The 19,953-nt window shown below is 34.5% G+C and overlaps 1 protein-coding gene across 2 annotated transcripts; it reads left to right on the forward strand.

The window, feature by feature from the left end:
• Positions 1–1,296: 1,296 nt before the first annotated feature.
• LOC121329814 (protein phosphatase 1A) lies at positions 1,297–13,974 on the forward strand. 2 transcript variants are annotated; one of them, XM_041275684.1, is made up of 6 exons: positions 1,297–1,472; positions 2,989–3,836; positions 4,502–4,619; positions 7,747–7,858; positions 8,571–8,628; positions 9,386–13,974. In XM_041275684.1, the coding sequence occupies exons 2-6, from the start codon at positions 3,003–3,005 to the stop codon at positions 9,428–9,430; spliced, it is 1,167 nt and encodes a 388-aa protein (XP_041131618.1). In that variant the 5' UTR covers positions 1,297–1,472; positions 2,989–3,002; the 3' UTR covers positions 9,431–13,974. The 2 variants fall into 2 exon arrangements, with proteins under 2 accessions (XP_041131618.1, XP_041131617.1); XM_041275683.1 differs by having other exon boundaries at positions 1,395–1,472; positions 9,642–13,974.
• Positions 13,975–19,953: the final 5,979 nt, after the last annotated feature.

Raw genomic sequence — 19,953 nt, forward strand, 5'->3', positions numbered from 1 at the left:
TCAGGCGGAGGTTATATCAGTAGAATTATGTTCTCTGTCCTCTGTGCCAGATCTTTTGCTGAAATACACTATCTTTCAAATACAGCTTTGCCTTTTTTTTCTTAGTTCACAGGTAACAGAACTGGGTATGTGAATGAAAAGGTGTACTCATAAAAGTTGTGTACAGTGATAAAAAGGACTTTGCCTATATAGTAATCTCTTCTTTGCATTCTCAGCAAGATAGGTTTTAAAAGGACTTTGCCTATAGTGATCTCTTGCATTCTCAGCAAGTTAGATTTTAAAAGGACTTTGCCTAGTGAGCGCTTCTGTGCACCCTAGGCAAGATAAGTCAGAGTAATAAATTAATTAACCACGTCGACAGAAAATTCCTTTTTGTATCTTAATTTAATAGTTACTTAGGTGACTTATAATCGAATTAATTGGGCTGGGAACCTTATATATACGCATACATTTAAATTGTTAGCTCTGTACATTTCCATAGTTTGTTTCTGTTTTTGTTGTACGACATATATATATATATATATAGTATTATATATATTATAATATATATATATCTTTAGATTATATATATAAATGATCATCACGTAGTAAATTTTCATTTATACCAAAAGGTTTTCAAAAGGGTTGCTCCCAAATGCAGTCCCTCTTTTTACTGTCATTCTGACAAAAGCCCTACTGTCCTGTTTTCGGGATTTGCCCAGAATAGAAACAAAATGTTAATATCTTTAGTTCCACAATAATAATAATAATAATAATAATAATAATAATAATAATAATAATAATAATAATAATAATAATATCTCAGTGCTTTTGCAGAAACAGGTATTGCAGATTATTACTGACACTCACTTAAAATAGCAAAACACAACGAGTGTCTTTTGGTTAACCTAAATGTATTAAAACTTAATGTCAGATGAGTTAATAAATAAATAAATAAATAAATAAAGGTTGAATTAGAACCGCATGCTTTTTTTTTTTTTTTTTTTTTTTTACTACATTGTCTAACACTTGGGGCATCACAGTTTAAATGTAATTCACAGCTCGAAGCACAATCCCAGATCCCAGAAGAAAATAACAGCGTTCTCTCTCTGCACGATGATGTCATTCCTCTCCAGCACTCAAGCTATGTACATCCGGGTCTCTCAGCTGTCGTTCTTCGGTGGTTGGGTTCAGGCTGTCTAAGGGAAATTTGGGAAGCGCTTTCAGTTTAGGGTTTTCTTGACAAAACAACCCTGACAAGAAAATACTAATGTTTTTTTAAAATAATATTTTGAATTATTTTAGTCTGAAGTAATGCGTCCCTGGTTTCCCCAGAACAGAGAGCTGCGCTCTTTTTCAGTCTGAATGCAGTGAAAAGCGGTTTCCCCTTACTATATACGGCTCTCTGTCTCTCTCGGTGTGTCGTTATCCCGATAGCCTTCCTGTTGCTGCCTTTTTTATTTTTCAGAAGCCCTGGGATTGTTTTGAATCGGGTAAGTTGGGGAGAGCCCGCTAGCTTTGGGCTCGGGAGAGAGGGGAGGTGCAGGGTTAGGCCGTGGTATAAAAACAATAAAGGGCGAGCAGGCCTCGGGGACTACGGGTCTGGGGCCTACTGCGGGTGTTTATTCGCAATTGGAAAAAAGGTACAGATATAATTGAAGCATGGTGGGGCGGTTAGATAAATCCAGAGAAATACGTTCCTCTTAAGCAAACGGTGCGTTTTTGTTTTAAGTTATGTGAAATAGAAAGAAAAAAAAAAGTAAAACGCAGATTGGGAATTATTATAGTACAAGCCCGGCCTCGTTGTCGGGAACGGGCCCGTGACAGCTTAACAACAACACAGGTTTGAATGCGGGCTCTCTGTTTACCAAAACAATCGTATTTATTTCCCAAGGAAGCCTGTGGGCATTTAAAGAAATGGTTTACAGGCTTTATCTTCTGTAAGAGCAATACTGTCATTAGTGCATGGTTTTAGAACTCGCATAATAAGACATTTAGATAACTTTAACAGTAATTAAAAATTCAGTGTTTTTTTTTTTTTTAAAAGTAGTTAACGTCAGGAGTTTGGCATTGTATTTCTTGTCATGTAAGTGTGTTGGTGCAAAACCCGAAAATATTATCGGTCATACTTTTTCAACGATATAGTTAGATTGTATTTGGTGTTTAGAAGTTCGTAGCATTGTATGTGTGTGTGTTTGTTGAAATGATTCAGCAGTAACGTCTAATTTTAATATTACAAAAAAAAAAATTAAATTATTTGTAATGCTTCTATCTGTTCAAATATTAGAACAAAAGTTTAAAACAAAACCAATCGGATATGTGTATATGCTGTCAAAATGGTAATGTTAGGATTCTATAAAATAGAATATTCTAAATATTTTTCTTTTATTTGTAACTAAATTAAAAACATTTATCGTTTTTTATTAGCCTATATATGGCTGTGAGGTCAATATCATTGTACTATGAGTAAATAGCTCAAGTTAGGAAAAGTTAAGATGTCTCCGTTTCAAAATGTAGCTTTTTTTATTACTTATTTGTAATCCACTTGTCAGACATGTTTTAAATTATATGAAAACAAAGTATGCATAATATTTGTATTTTCAGCTTGTCTTATGTAGTGTGTTTCCTAACATTTGAAATGTAGGTCTGTTAGGTATACAGTTTATTATTCAGTGACAATTGGGCTTATGTACTTATTGTTATTATTACTATTTATTTGTTTTTACTTTTGAATTTAAATTAAAATCGAAATACATCTGATCTTTCATTTAACATGGAGTCTTTGAAATAGATATCTGTATTTTGTTTTGATTTATATTGTGTTTTCTACATGCTTCAAGTTTGTTGATCACTAACCTCTAAGAAGCAACTATACAGGTTAAACTAGCATTTTTTCACAGTGAATTACATTTATAAATGTGTTTAATGTGCTGTTAAACAAAAGTTGTGGTTGTAGGGCAAACTGGTGAATAATAACAGCAATCTAAGTTCTTGTCTTTATTTTTGCAGCACAAAAAAGAAAAATGGGAGCATTTTTGGACAAACCAAAGATGGAGAAACATAATGCTCATGGAGCAGGAAATAGTCTACACTATGGGCTCAGCAGCATGCAAGGCTGGAGAGTGGAGATGGAGGATGCACACACAGCTGTAATCGGTCTGCCCAACGGACTCGACCAGTGGTCATTTTTTGCAGTATATGATGGGCATGCTGGATCACAAGTTGCCAAATACTGCTGTGAGCATTTACTAGAACACATCACAAGCAACCCCGATTTCAAGGGTGCTGACCATGAGCCTGCTGTGGAAAATGTAAAGACTGGAATTCGAACTGGCTTCCTGCAGATAGATGAACACATGCGAGCCATTTCGGAGAAGAAGCACGGAGTGGACAGAAGTGGCTCAACAGCTGTAGGTGTAATGATATCCCCAAAACACATCTACTTCATTAACTGCGGTGACTCGAGAGGTTTGCTGAGTAGAAGTGGGAAGGTCCATTTTTTTACACAAGATCATAAACCCAGCAACCCACTTGAGAAAGAGCGCATCCAGAATGCAGGTGGCTCAGTAATGATTCAGCGTGTCAACGGGTCATTGGCTGTATCTAGAGCCCTGGGGGACTTTGATTACAAATGTGTACATGGAAAGGGTCCAACAGAACAGCTTGTCTCTCCAGAGCCAGAGGTCTATGAAATTGAAAGGTCCGAACTTGAAGATCAGTTTATAATCCTTGCTTGTGATGGCATCTGGGATGTCATGGCTAATGAAGAGCTCTGTGACTTTGTTAGATCAAGGCTTGAAGTCACCGATGACCTTGAGAAAGTTTGCAATGAGATTGTTGACACCTGTCTATACAAGGTAGGTTTAACACTTTAATCATGTTTATTTATATTATGTAAATTTTATTTATTTTGGTCACCAGCAACATTTCATGCTAACAGGTTATTTACCATTTCCTTTGCTGTAGTTCAAACTCTCACCAATGCAATAAGACCATCTGACCTAAACATGTACCAGAAATCAACAGTTGATGTATAGCATTGTATAACAATGAATCCAGAGATGTGTATATGAACAGTTATAAATCTCCAAATCCTGCATTGAAACAATGTCTCGGCATAAACAGGTGTCAGCTGATGGTTTGCAAATTAGTCTTCTAAGATAAGGGGTCCTGTTTGTTCACTCTTCACAGGCCACCAGTGTGTGTGTGACCACTACATAGTAATACAGACCTGGCATTGATTATGCTTACTGAGTGTGGCCTGTTTATGTGTGTCTGAGTATTGTGTAATTGTTTAGAGCAATCCAATCAAATAAATCGACAGAACAAAACCAGTAAATTGTAGGTGCTAGGACCCTTAACTAATTCACTACAATTGTGATTTTCTAGTTCTTTTTATTGTTTAATACAATTTGTAATAAATTGCACTTAAAATAACTACATTGCAATAGTTAGTTATAAATGATTATAATTGATTATTATACCATGTGTGTTTTTTGTTTTTGTTTCTTTTTTTCAACAGGGAAGCCGGGACAACATGAGTGTTGTACTGATCTGTTTCCCTGGTGCACCCAAGGTATCACCAGAAGCAGTGAAGAGAGAAGCGGAGCTGGATAAGTACTTGGAGAGCAGAGTAGAAGGTGGAGCATCTAAAAAGGCTAATAAATAGTTAAATTAAAACATACAGCCAAGTATATTAAGCTTATGTTAGGCAGCTACATTTGCCAATCAGATTATATCATGAGGTAGTTTACAGTTAGTCGGTTATTTCTGAAAATGGTAGGTGTTTATTTATTTTTCAAAAAAGTAATAATTTATAATATAAGCATTGTATAAAGACCAATGTGGTTAAACGTTTGGGTAAAGCTAAGTTCTGAAACTGAAGAGAAATATTATTTACCAATGCACAATTTTGGTCCCGCTGAAATGCTTCTGTAAAACCTGGTCACTTGAAAGTATACATATTTCTAAAGTGTATTACTCGTGCACGTTCACACGGGCTAAATAGTAGTACAGTTACATTTTTCCTGGAGGGTTAAGTACCCGCAATTTTGTTTAGCAAACATTAAACAAAACTGTCATTGGTATATTACTGTTTAAAAAGCTGCTATACCAAGGGAACACTGATATAGTGAAGAGGCCAAAAGTGCAGTGCCAAAACATAGTTTTGTATGTACATTAATGTACATGTACAATGTATTTTGGGTGGGGGGGGGAAGCATTGTAAACTTGTCATTACTCTGTAAATCTATCAGCACTGTGCTTTGTGTTCATATCAACCCATGTTAGCATGTGTTTAAAAAAAATTAATATATAGATACACATACATACATACATACATACATACACACACTTCTAAATCTCTTGCACTTAAACGATTGTAGTTACTTTAAATGTACAGTGAAATAAACTTCTTGTTTTAGGGTAGAAGTGAGGCATTTATTATTAGAGGAAATCATTTAAAACTGAAAATAATTATAGACATTACAATTCCAGTTATTATTCCAAAGACAAAGTAGTGTTTAAGTAATATTTTTGTGTTTGAGAGGTCAGTGCCAGTCATGTGAACTTTGTTTTGTTTAGGTTTGCTTCAGTGATGTGGCATTGCCTGTGTTGGTATTAAGATGCCTTAGCTTTTTCCTGCTATTTCAGCATTGAGTGTTAAGTGTGGGAAGATTCTGCCAGTAATTTTGATTTTATGCAGGGAACTCCAACTATAAGTTAATTATCGCATAGTCCAAAGGTAACTCTTTTCAGTTGTAATATAAGAACTTGAAATAGATAGTATACTATATGCTGTACTTTTCTTATTTGTGCTTTTCATTAAACTAACAAACATAACAATAGCATATATGACCATTCTATGTTATAATAATTTTAGCATAGAGGGGAACTTATCCAACAGTGATAAAGGTATGTGTTATAGCAGGCAGTTTTATAGCACTTGCAGTAAGTTGTATAGCTGATTTATAAAGTGACAATATAATATATTTTTTTTTTTTGTATGAAAGGGTTAAGTTACTAATGTTAGCGGGCAGGACCTTATTTGTTTGCAGTTAGTCATTTAATCATTACTATAAGTGCATTTGTTTTACAACGCTAACAAAAAGACACCCCTTCATAAGGTGAGATCCTCAGACATGTTAATACCATACTTCATACATTCACTTGCACTAGTAGGAATCTGTTCAAGTGTATATACAAATGGCCCCTTTTTCATAGGAAGCCGATTGAGTTCCTGCAAGAGCTTGAATAGTTTTCTACCAAAAAGTGCTTAACTTGCTTCTGTTCTGAGGGTCTGAAGTGTATAAAAAAAGGTGTAACATTTTCTGGTACTTCTGTTCATAAAGTTACGTGCAGATTTTTTTTTTTTTTTAATACTGTTTCAGTGCTAAACATGTTTTTATTTTAATTAACCTCTTCACTGGCAAAAACAAGGACCTTAACAAACTTAACTTTTAGTTGGAGCGCTTTTAACTGCTACTTTTTATTCCCATAAATTAAAATTAAAATAGTTTTCATATAATTCAACAGTAATGTCACAAAAATGTAGTACCTTGTCCCACCTTTTGAATGTAATAGTAAATAAGTGTACGAGTATGTAGGCATCTAAGTCTATTTTATTGCATACATTTTAAGTCTCCATTTTATCTGTCATACCAAATCCTAAACTTTACATGTTAAAATACAGAAATATAATAATCTTGCACTGTGTGTATTAACCTATTTTTTTTTAGCTTTATTGTTAATTTTCAATGAAAAAAAAAAAAATGAAAGCAAAATTTTCCCACAAGAACTTAAGCCAGTGAAGGGGGCTATCATTCCTGTATCTGTACCTACAGATTCAGTATGTCTGTATTAGATATGATAGATTGTGTCTTTGAAATGGTAATTGTATTATAGTTTCCCTTTCTAAAGAGTTTACGTTGTGTTCAACAGTCTAGTGTATGTGTGTGTATATATATATATATATATATATATATATATATATATATATATATATATATATATATATATATATATATATTATAGATTAGTTTTAAGTAAAATTATTTATTTTTGTATAGTAGAACTTCAGCATTAGAAGAATGTAGAGAATAACTGTGATGTTGTTTTAGATGTTAACGATGATTCTAATAAAGATATTTAACACAGAGTCTGATATCTTTGACTTTTTTATTTAAATAGGTAGCTTTAGACACCAGAATCCTATTCCGTTTTTGTTATTGAAACAAAAAGGTGCAACGTTAAATGTTAACCTTTTAATTTCAAATTGTATAAAATAAGGGAGTCCTAAAATAAAAGCCTGTAATAAAGGTTCAAATTCAATTCAACAGTGTAAAACAGGACAACATCTTAAATGGCAAAATAAACTAGGCACACAACATTTCTTAGTTAAATTGATTGAACGGATATATTTTTTAAAATATTTATTTTAGCTAAAGCTTTGCAATATAATCCAAAAGACAGCCAACACCAAATTTGATTGGAACAGGATTACCCGGAGTTTAGAAAGTCAAAACAACGACAATACCCTCAAATTAGTTTTTACGTGATTCGACACGATTATATGTCTACCTTTTTCTCTTGTTGTACATATTATATATAACATATATATATATATATAATCTATATATCATATTATATATATAGATATATATATATACGATATTATATATATATATATTATAATATTTTTTTATTTGTTATAAAAATAAAATGCTTATTCGGACAACCCACTTACCAAGAAGTCCTTCTGATTCCCAGAGATCATTAAGAAGCAGGGTGACGAAGGTGTGCCAGACTTAGTCCATGTGATGCGTACATTAGCAACGGAGAGCATCCCAAATCTCCCGCCAGGGGGGGAACTGGCAAGCAAGTGAGTGCACTATGGGTGATTACTAAACCTGCTTTTGACATAAATGACTTGAGCTGGCCAGTAACAAGTAATGATTGTCATTATTACTATGCATTCTAACACATTTTAAGTAAAGTGGGGCTTGCTATTCCTGTCTTGCATGCAAGGGTGTTTTACTAAGCAATCATACCTGCTGGATTCAGCAATAACTAAATCAGACAATTGAAATGCATGTTAGTTAATACTCTGAATCTATCTTATTGTAAACTTTGGGATTCTGCATGGATTTTTTGCATGCATTAGCAGTTTTCCTGGAAAGCTGGTAACAGTATTACTAATTTTAGGTAGTTTTACATGATCCAGTCATCAAAACAAACTACAATCCATGTTTGATTCCAGTCCTGATGAGTTTGATACCAGTATTGGGGAGGGGGTGGACGGACTGCAGAAAAGAAGAAAAGAATCTTAGCAAACATAGTAAAAGTAATGTCTGGTTGATAAAACTACAGGTTAAAAAAAAAAACAAAACAACATAAATTATGTATGTTGTCTTGTTAAACTAATAAAATGTACATTTTTAAAGAAACATTTTTTGATGGCTGGGGGGTGGAGAGAGATAGAGGAGAGAGACCTGAAATAATGTGTTCCCATTAAGCACTTTCTTAGAGAGAAGGTAGCTATACACCTTAATATTGTAGTAATTAATCCTGTCTGATTTTTATTTTTTATTTAGACGGAGTGTCATTGAAGCAGTTTATAACAGACTGAATCCCTACAGGAGTGATGATACTGTAAGTATATACAAGTATATAAATTCGTTTAGCTTATTGAGAAAGTACTGAGATTTATTTAATGATTTATTTTATTTGATGGGGGTAGTTTTCTTTTTGTAACAATTAAAAAGCAGATTCTGTAGTCTTTGTAGGGTGATCAGAAAGTTTTTTGTTTTGTTATGTTATTGACGAAGCAAGTTTATCGTTATTATTTTCAGCCTTAAGGTTATAGATAACTAACTTTATTTACAATTTTTAAAAGGAAAACAAATAAAAAACATGTTAGTTTCATGTAATGCTGTGCTTCTAGATTGTTTTGTTTATTGTTTTGAACATAAACATTTTCTTGGTGGGATCATCCCTTGTCACATAATGGAATGTTACCTACCTGCATTAAATCAGACTAAGTCCTTATTGCATTTCTAAATGATCTAAACTGTGGGTAGCTAAGTGCTGTTTGTTAAAGAAAAGTGCCAGTTTTACAAAAAATTAGCACTGGTTCATTATATAAAGGCAACTTTGTATGTAGTGTCTTTGAAATCACTAGTAGCCAAACATTAAAATGTTTCCAATCCACAGATATAAATCAGGCAAGCCATGCAGTATAAACACCAAAGGTTTCCATGAAGGGCAATCTTTGAGAGAACATTGGTGGATTGTTTTATTAAGCAAAAATGTACTTAATTATATGTTATAGCAAACCAAATAGTAAAGGTGTTCTGATTTTCACACTTAAGAGATTTTGATAATAAAGTTGTTTTTTTTGTTTCAATAGGCACAGTGCCATACATCATCATCTCTCGACTTTAATAATTGTTAAACGGGACATCTGTTAGTCTTTAGCTACAAACCAACTGCCATCCCTTCAAATGTTGTTAATTAGTAGCTGCTTTGTCCATGAGCTTACAGTTTTGACACCCTCACGTAGTTATCAAGCTTTCTTAACCCTTTTCAGTCTGGGATATCCAGAAATTGCTGCATACGTGGACACTCCAGACTTTAAAGGGTTCTTCCTCCTTTTCTTTGTAAAGGACTGTGCAGCAACCGACGATGCGTGGTAAAACTGCCTGCTTATCAGCGTTTACAGACACCCGTGAACTGAGAGCACCGTTCATCAGTCTTTCTTTACTGTCAATCATCAGCCTTTATTTTAAGAAGGGAATATGTGATGGGGAGGAAGAGATACAAAAACATCTACAGCAGCAATCGGCCCAGGAACTGAAGATTTGTTTTTCCCACAAACTTTTTTTTTTTTTTTTTTTTTTTAATTCAGTACAATTCTTTACTGTAATAATTGGACTTCAGCATTGTGTTGTATGATTTTATTTTTTTGTAATGTGCAATTTATTTTTACAAAAATACCTGTATTTAATGGAGCTTGAGTTGGTTTAAGTAAAAAGTATAAGCACTGTCTGCTTTTTTCTGGTTTTCTGGGATGCAACAAATATTTTTTCAGTGAATGTTACTGGTAGTCTAACTGGTGATGTGTAGCTTTTAAAGAAACGGGTAAATTTAAATGTAAGAGCACGGTAGACCTTTGTAAATCAAACAGGGAAACAAACATTGACTCATTTACATCTTTTAATGTTTTTAAAAAAATGTTTTTCAAAGTCATTTTTCAGTGACTGTCCCCACTCCCTGCAGTTTAAATTAAAAGGATGGTTCATTTCACATGTTGCTTTTTACTGCATGACTGGCTTATCAGGCACATGAGCCTGGTTCTCCCCTCGTTCCCCAGTGCTAGGTCCATTCCAGTAGAAGTTAGGGTATTCCCTCACCTAGAAACTAAACCAACACTAGAAACTCAGAATGCCTCACAAGCAATTTAAATATTAGTTTGGACTGGAATGTGATAACAAGGATCCTGAGACATTCCCCTTCATTGTGATTTATGAAGTGTTGTCACAGTAACACTAATTCTTAGTTTTATTTAATGGAACTAAACAGCTGTATGACATACACAGGGGTTCAAATGACAATAGGGTCCAATTTCCAAGATTGATGTACATGTAAAGGGTGTTTTAGTTGGCATTGATGTTTCTGCAGTTGGTTTTTTGGGTGCTGTGTGTCTCAAATTAAGCTGAATGGTCTGTAGCAGGTGAAATGAGCCCTGAATACTCTTAAACCCCAGTAAAGCCCAGTTCATAGAATAATGTACCTAAGTGCTGAAGCAGAATGTCCAACCTGTGGAACCTGCATTTTCAGTCCAGTGCTTTATTCTCCATGATCACATGCCTGGGATAGAACATTAACATTCTTGTTTCAATTATATCAAGTTACAGTAACTTCCAGATGTTACCTTTCTTATCGCAGGGAACTTGATTGACCAGGGTTGCTGCTATTACATGTGACTGTTCATTGCAGAGCATTTTTTTTTTTTTTTAAACCAACGTCCACAGATTTAAAACTTTATTTTACATTTACTGAAGAACACATCTTTAGCTTTTTTCCCCTCTTTTCTCTTTAATGTTGCTTAAATACATTGTTGCAAAACTGTGATGTAAATTGTTGACCTTCAAAAGATTTTTCTTAAAGGAATATTAAACATTGGAAGCATTCTGTGATCAAGGTCTTTGTAGCAGCTTTCTGGAGGTGCGTCTTTATACACAGGATAAATATTTGTTGCTTGTAAACTACTTTGCTTCTGGAGATTTGTTTTCTTATTGTAACCTTTTCAGCGTAAAACCTTTTTTTTTTTTTTTTTTTTAAACTGACAATCTAATGCTGTAACTCGCAACTGTTCAATTATAGTTCATTACCTCCATTAGGCATTTGATGGTACATATAAATTGATGCCAACCCCCCCCCCCCCCAAAAAAAAAAACATGACATTTAAAGTGGCCTGTGCTTCTCTCCTGTAGCCAAGTAGTATTTTGTTCATTATTAATCAGAAAAAAAAAAAACAAATTGGGGTTTGATCTGAATTATTGGATTTTACTTTAATATTTTCCCATGTATAATAATGACAATGCCTTGTGTGTGTAAATACCGTACAGCTAGTGTAGCCTTAATTGTTTAACATGATGTCAAACCAAGTGACAGGAAGGAAAATTGTATATATTGTTAAAACAATTTACCAGAATATATGGATTTTTCATCACCCCCTTTAAAAAGGATCCTTTTTTTTATTTACTTTAAAAAAATAAATACATTTTTTGTAGTTCCTTTTCACCATCATGAATCGCAGTTATTGGCAGTGTTTGCATTCAAATTGTACTGAATTCACTTTTTTTTGTTAACCCTTGGCCTCCATAATTACAGTAAATGGTCTTTTAGGATCAAAGTATTCATTTGTTTTGGTTGCAAGCTATAAATGTCTGATGTTTTCAGAAAGAAGGGGTAATTCATACTTTAGTATTTAATAATTTAAAACTGGGGATGGGGGATGGATGGGGAGGTGGAAACCCTGCACTCTCAAAATCTATTGGGCCGTAAGCCACTTTTTAAACATGCATTTTGTATTTATTTTTTTCATTGTTATAGTCATCTTTACAGATTTACCTAAGATTTATTGCGTCTCTTAATTGTGTGTAATCTGTGCTTCGGCTCCTCAAGCACTGGTGGGCTTTACATCTACTTGGCAATTTGGTCCTGATGTGTTTTTGTTTTTTTCCCTCAAATACTGCGTACCGTTGCAAAGACTGCCTTTTTTTTTTTTTTTTTTTTTTTTCTCTTTAAAAACATGAGCACATTCTGCTGAAACCACTATTGTGCTCCAGTGTTAGCATGGGGTTGTTTTGTGCAGTCAAGTTTCAAATAAATATGAATGAACTCATATGTCATTGGGAACAGAAAATCAGAATGATTTTTTTTGTGTGTGTGTGAACTATAAAGTTGTTTGCACTGATTGGGAGAAATTATGGGTTTTCGGCTTCCTTTTCAATCCAATAAATAACGATCTCCTGCAGTTGTACGTCTCTGTTCCTGATTTTGAAGTTTGCCTGAGTTTTGCTACTCAAAATCATGGTTGAACTGTTTCTTTGAACTGCAACTAAGTAGTTTTTTTAGTGCATCACTTTTATATTACATGTTTTGGGGGGCAAACTATGAACAGGCTTCCAAATTGGACTTCTGTCTTTTAGAGAGTAAGGAAAAGGAGTATTGGATACTTTGTATTTCACTAGAAGTGATTCAACACTTATAGAAGTTAAAGTGATCCCCAGGGGTTTGCATGTGATTGTGAACACATAACAGTGACCGAAACTTGATGTAATGGCATTTTGTTGTTGGTATATTTTTTGAATAGGATGGTGGAGGATATCTTAATGCTACTCTGTATGAAAGTAACAATTTGAACAAAGTTTTAAAATGGATAAGAGGGTATATCTTGAACTAACAGGTAAGATCACCATTTTGCCTTACTAAAGTAACTCTATCCCAGCACACACAAGTGTAGTATCTTACATTCGAAGTAATTGATGTTCACACAAAAGCCTCGTCATTTTAACCATTTATATTAATATATTTTATGGAAATATGCTATATATATATTTCATTCATCAAATATAATTTTTACCTGGCGTCTTAGTAAATCGACAAATTGATGACTGGAAAATATGTTTGATTGCTTTCTCTTCAGCAGATGTTAGAATTTTTATGTAACAAAAGTGATGGGGTCATATTCATAAAGCATGTTTATCAGGTGTTTAACTTCAGACATTGCTACATTGTTACACGTGGGTTTTCGTTAAGCACATCTGACTAATGGGGCTTTCAAGGCAATTTCAACTAGTGTTCATGGAACTGTTTAAACACCGTTTTAGCTAGGTGTAACTAAATGAGATAGAGACAAGGTTTAGCTGTGTAACTACCAAAATGACTGCAGTTTACTGAAGCATTGTTTTAACAAATTCTGGTATATTTTGGTTAGCCTTGTCCAAGATGTATGGAAAGTTAAACACGCTTTATAAATACGGGATAACAAAAAAAAACCAGAGGTTCTAAAAGTGGTTTTAAAAAATATTCATAAGCCTCATAGATAAATGTGCTATTTAATATGGAGCTTCATGTCTAACAGCAACAAAAAATGTATATAATAAAGCAGAAATATTTTCATGTATGTAGATTGTGTAATGCTAAAGTAAATTAATGTCCACAGTGATTTTACTGCTATTTAGAGTGTTTACAAAGAAGTTCAATAATTGTATATTTTGTAATATGTGTACTTATTCCAAAAGAAATAATATTTGTGAGAAAAACAAATGTTCCTAACTTGGAGACTGTAGTATCTGTTTGGAGTCCGTTGAACAAATTGCATTCCTTGCTTGTAAAATGTTGTTCCCCCTTTTTTTTGCAGATTGAGAAGAGTGAAAATACATTTTTAGATTGCAAAATGTGCCATTAAATAAATGGGTTATTACCTTAGTTGTACGTCTTTATGTGAGTAACTGTTTTCCAGTTTGAAACTGTAAAGATGCATTTTATGATTAGCAAAAAACTCAGACATGATTGTATCTTCTTCTAAACAACAATGTGTTAGTTCTGTGTAATGGATAATAGAAACCAAGTGCTTGCCACTTTAATAATAATATTGTTCTTTTTATGTAGCACCTTTCATAGTGGACCACCATCACACAGCACTTTACAGAGGTAGGCTGTGAACTGTGCATTATATGCAGTCACTTAAAATGGGACATTGATTTAACATCTCATTCACAGGATGGAGCACAAGGAGGTTAAGTTACTTGTTCAAGGTCACAGTGAGTCAGTCAATGGCAGAGATGGGATTTAAACCGATCACCTTCTGGTTACAAGCCATGGACTTTAACCACTGGACCACACTGCCTCCTTTAGAGATGTAAGCTGTTGACTCTTGCATAAAATATACTGCAACAAGTCTTAAGAAAACGTAGAAGTTTTCATGCTGGACTGCACAGTAAGAAATCAAAGTTAATTGTCGTAGAGAATCTGATTTCTACTTGTGATGGACTTTGTTAAAAGGGAATTGTTTCCCATAGTACTGGATTGCTAAGGTCTCCTGAAGGCTTTGATTAAACATTGCATAGCAGAGTTATAGCCCAGGACTTTCAAAGACACTCCATGTGACCTGCTGTAACAAAGCCATGTACTGTACCCAAGGTTACCTCTTTTGATTTATAAAAAAAAGAAATTCAACAAGAAAAGGTAATGCAAGCAATAATTATATTTAGTTATTACATACTGAAAGAGACTTAGAATATATTTGAATATTTTTTAATTAAAAAAAATCCAGTATAATCAGAATATTTGCAATTTAAAAAGTCTTTTATGGTCACTGACTGTCATGAGTGTCATGCTTTTTACTAAATCTGTATAACCTTATACCTATTTAGGGGTTTTAATTAAACTAAACTGTTCATATTTTTTTTAGAGACGTGCCCAGGTATTTCAAAAAGCCTAATAAGGAATGTTTTTTAAATACTGAGGTTTGATCATGTTGCTTGCAGCTTGAATGGTCCAGCACCATTCAATTTAATGTTGAAGTAAAAAAAAAAAAAAAATCAGACATTAAATACAACCTATTGACTGCTAGACGGCAGAAAAAAGTTCAAATGAGAAAATACAGAAGTAAAGAAACAGATAAACTGCTTATTGTCAGGTGCAAAGTGAACTTTGGATCCAATTAAAGCAGGAAGATAAGCAACATGTTCAGCCACAGAATGTTTAATTCCCAGCTTTAAATATTGACAGATTTGACCTTTTTTAAGAGTAGCTTACTCAAAACACATTATACGGTTGGACAGACAATTAGATGCATGTGTGACACATACAGCTCATGATTAGGGGTAAATAGGCTGTTTCCTCGCATGTTTGATTAATTGAGTACTCAAATGGCAACCCTGACATTATGAAATATATGAAGCACTTCCCTGATTCTGTTACTGGTTTTATAATATACAAAAAGGAAAAATTCTGTACTGGTGTGAAAAGGCAAATACTCAGACCACTGTGCTGTTACTGGACAACATTTCCATTATATAGTGATGCTTTGAGGTTTTATTTGAGCTCTTTGTAATCTGCTCTACTTTAACTCCAGTTCCATGCCTCTGTTAAGGCAGTGAGACTGTTTTGTACTCGATTTCCAGTCCACTTGCCAGTGTCTGCCCAACTTCAGCAGTAATGTTTTGCAGACACTGCTATTGTATACAGTAACCATGCAGTCGTGGCAGTTCTTGTTTTCCAAAATGACAGCAACTACAAATAATGTATAAGTGGTGCCTAAAGTGTTTGCATGCCAGAGATTTCTCAGACCCATGCTTCCTTAAGGTTCTTCCAGTGCCTTTTAAAGTAGTGATTCAGTGCCTCCAGTAGCTATCCTGGAATAATAGTTTGCATCCTCTTTGAACTGTTTCATACGCCTCTAGAGAAATCGTGTTCATTCCCTTCATTTTGTGGAGAAGAACCATGTTTATAACTGTCTTGTAATCTGAAATACGCATGTAGTCCTGTGGATGTCCAATATTACATTTCCAATTGCCAATTCTTTGTAGGTTGCTTTTTTTTTTTTTTTTTTTTTTTTACAGCGTTACATGGTTTAGTTTCAGGTCTGTCTTTAGAGATGTTGGATACCCATTGTGATAAAACTTCCAAGAATACAGAGTAAATTGAAGTAAAAAGGGTCGGTGCATAAAACTAAAATAACAAAATGTTTATCATGGTGTCCCAAATGGGATTTGATTATGTGACCTGCTCAAAGAATCACCATGCGAGTCTGACTTGCCCATTGCCATTGATTCTAACCGATAAGTCAGATTTCGTGAAGCGGTTAAAATCCTTGACAACTAATGTGCTCCAAGTTTTCAAGCTAATCTTTCCCAAACTGCAAATAAAAAATAAAAAAAAAGCAGAGGTCCTCACTAGAGGGTGCTGAAGGGTTTTGCATTGGAAACTAATTGCTACCTACGTTGCCTTCTAAGAATAGAACCTTTGAAATGACAAGACTCTCATTATTAACTGCTAAAATGCATCCCACAGTCCTTTTTTTCTGGACACCATTCATAGATATTCAATGACCACTGCAGTAGTCATTTGTTTACCACAACGACGCATTCAGATTTCCAATACACCACAGACCTCCTGTCACTGGGGAGTCTGTAATCCATTCCCTTCATTCACCTGGGGGCTTGGAGCCAGGCTTGCTAATGCCTTTTGTTAACTGGCTAAATTTTATTTCCCTTTCATTGTCATGTGCTGCCCATCGATGTAACATTACACCCAGGGCAATCCATTTACAAAGAAACTGAAGTGATGGCTGACAGATTACACTTGTTGTTTTTGTCCAAGGTAAAAGTCAGAGGAAAAGTGTGAAAGCAATCCACCTGGTGTAAATAATTACAGATCTGCAATAGGAGGAGGGTGGAAAGCATGATGACATGGCTTACTGAATGTCCAAGCTATTGTGCAGAAAGGGAGGGAATGTTACTGGCTCTTACAAGCTCAGCTTCGACTGTTAACTGTTTTATGCAACAAAGACAATATCATTTCAACACTAATTTTATATAAACAGGCGATTAAACACCAAATATGAAAATGTAAGCCCAAAGAGTAAGGCTGTTTTGAAAACTTGCCTTTGTTGCTGCTGTGTTATTTGAAAAGAAAATTGAAAAAGAAAAACGTTTGCAGCAACAAATAAACATGCAAAATCTGGGGAGAGCTGCTTTTTCACAGAACTGAATCAGTAAATTGGCTTTTGTACACCAATTAGGGTTCTATTCTTAGTGGGGTCTTGGTTTTAAATTGAATGGCAACTGCCTGATGCAGACAAAATAATTTCAGCTTAATGCATTCGGAAATTATGAGTCTACAGTTTTAATTATATTGCACAGTTGTTCTGAGAGTTAATGTGCTGTAATTGACATACTCTGTGTTCCTGGAGCATGGTCAGTGTTCTAGCAGCTCTGATGGATAGGACATGGGGCTTTCTGAGAGCAGGGAGGAAATCAACAACTTAACAAAGCAATGTTATAAAGGGCATTGCCATTTGTGGCCCTAACAATTAGGGCACAGTTCTTAAGCACAATTTTGGTGGAAATGACTGCCAGAGGACCTTTCTGGTGGCTTTGTTTTACTGTCCATACTTACAAATCCTAATTTAACAAAAAAGTAAATAGCTGGTCTATATCTTTTATTTCCATATGGGTTGTATCATCTTTACTGGCATTTTTTTTTGTCATATAAATCTGTGCCTCTTTCTAACTGATTTATTGATCACTATATCACTAGCTTGATAATTAGTCTAATAAGTGGTCAAAAGCATTATGTCTTACGAAATGTTAGTATTTTTAAAAGCACTTTTCTAGCAGTTTTTATATACATGTATAATTGTACTGTTTGTGTAGGTTGCACAGTTTCAGCATGAGACCATGTGCTGGTAGAACAAACAAAAATTGATTTAGTAACCAAAATAATGGTTTTATTTAAGTGATCTAAACAGTGGAAGATCCATTTTGCTGCCCTCTATATTATTCCTTCTGATCTTTGGCTCAATAAAAGTAATGCAATATAAGAGTGAAATGACTGACTGTATATTTTAATAATAATTAAAAAAAAAAAAAAAAAAGTGAAGACAAATTGCAATAAAAACTTGCCCTGTCTGTCTGGATTATTTAGCCCCTGTCACGCTCAGTTTTTTTGAAGCCATTAAGTGTGTCTGTCGCAGCCGTGTAGCAGTTAGCCTGCTCCACCCCGGGGCCTGGGGATCTGATGTCAGTGGGATGTGATCCAATTCACTTAGAGCTTCAGATACATTAAATCCATTTTACTGAGGCTCTAGTAAGGCACAGCATATCTGTCTGCTATCAAGTACACTGGTATTGCAGGCCTGGGTGCATCCAATTTCAGCTGCTCATTGATACAGAATGATTGTCACTAAACCTCTGAGGCACTGTTCTCAAGGTGAAACCCAATGTGACTTATTCTTAATGATATACAAAAATATGACCTTTAGAGAAACAAGATCTGTGTGTGTGTGTGTTCCCTGCAGCCTGGGGTTAATTTATCACAGAGCACGCCAGTTTTTCTCACTTGTGCACAGCAACACATTGATGTAATTGAATGAGGAGAATTGAAACGTAGCAGGCAGAGGTGACTGACCCAGATACTTTGTAGTTGTCTGGGGAGTTGTTGTTAATGCTTGTAAACAACCTTTTATACAATCAAATTTCTGCACTCCTGGTAATTAGGCTACACAATTGTGAAGCCCTGTTAATGCTTTTACTAGTTAAGGATCAGCTGAATTCCAGTCCTTAATCTCTTCACCATAGCACAATATTAGCAAATTGGATTGGTTCACTGTGGATGTCTATCTCATAGGCAAAACTTTAAAATTTTACATATAGAGAACAGCCTAACCACTTGTGATGAAACTGGGTAAAGACATTCTTTGCTTATTAGATATTAGATGTGCAAGATATTAAAGCCCTGTGTTGTAAGCCTTAATTTCCACAAGACATATGCTAAAGTTTCTGCATTCTTCTATTGTTCCAAAGTTAAGATTTCTCTGTATCTTACTATAGGGTTATAGGCCAGCGAATGCCTCTATATATGAGTCAATATAACACATACACAGATGACCACCATCCTGTAACTTTATTATAAACTGATTTTTTATTAAAGTAATAGTAGCTAACAAAATTATTGAATAAATCTTACCTGTATTGTACTTCCATTGTCTAAATAAGTCTCAGTGTGTAGTTTTGAAAGAAACACATATTATAGCACACATATATTTTCATTTTAAAACATGAGATCTGCTGCTACTTGAGGTTAAAGGAATCTCTTCGTGTTTATGCCTCATTCACATTCCTGGGTCGCTTCACCTCTGCAGTGTCTTCAGGGTCACAGCATGTTACTGGCTGAAAGCATGCCAGTTAATATGGGAAGCAGCTGACTGGTTATTCACAGGAAAGAAGCCACTGAAGGGGTGGGGACAACTTTCCTCCAGTTTTTCATCCAGGGGAAATCACCCAGGAAGTACAAGACTGTCTGAAAGCTATTTTGTCAGCTATAATTACTTTCATATACAAATTCAAAATACAGTTATATTTGTTTTCCATAAATGACACAAAGTTTTAGCTGTTGGTACACAGATGTTTGCTTTCAAACTTGTTTGCCTAAACAAACTTTCTATTTTTTCATTTTTATACACTGCTGTTGAACCTCTTTTCAAACCCATCTCTCTCTCTCGCTCTATCTATCTATGTATGTGTGTGTGTGTGTGTGTGTGTGTGTGTGTGTGTGTGTGTGTGTGTGTGTATATATATATATATATATATATATATATATATGTGTGTGTGTGTGTGTTTGTTTTTTTATGTATTTTTTTTCAACAGAAGTTAGGGTTAACACTGCCTCTAGTATAATCTT

The sequence above is a fragment of the Polyodon spathula genome, chromosome 17, assembly GCF_017654505.1.
Source record: "Polyodon spathula isolate WHYD16114869_AA chromosome 17, ASM1765450v1, whole genome shotgun sequence".
NCBI lineage: Eukaryota > Metazoa > Chordata > Actinopteri > Acipenseriformes > Polyodontidae > Polyodon > Polyodon spathula.

Bases quoted from the DNA above. Each gene is read 5' to 3' on its own strand.
- LOC121329814 (XM_041275684.1), top strand. From the start codon at position 3,003: ATGGGAGCATTTTTGGACAAACCAAAGATGGAGAAACATAATGCTCAT. The intron at 3,837-4,501 runs GTAGGTTTAACA...TTTTTTCAACAG, and splicing joins TTGACACCTGTCTATACAAG to GGAAGCCGGGACAACATGAG. The intron at 8,629-9,385 runs GTAAGTATATAC...TTGTTTCAATAG, and splicing joins CCTACAGGAGTGATGATACT to GCACAGTGCCATACATCATC.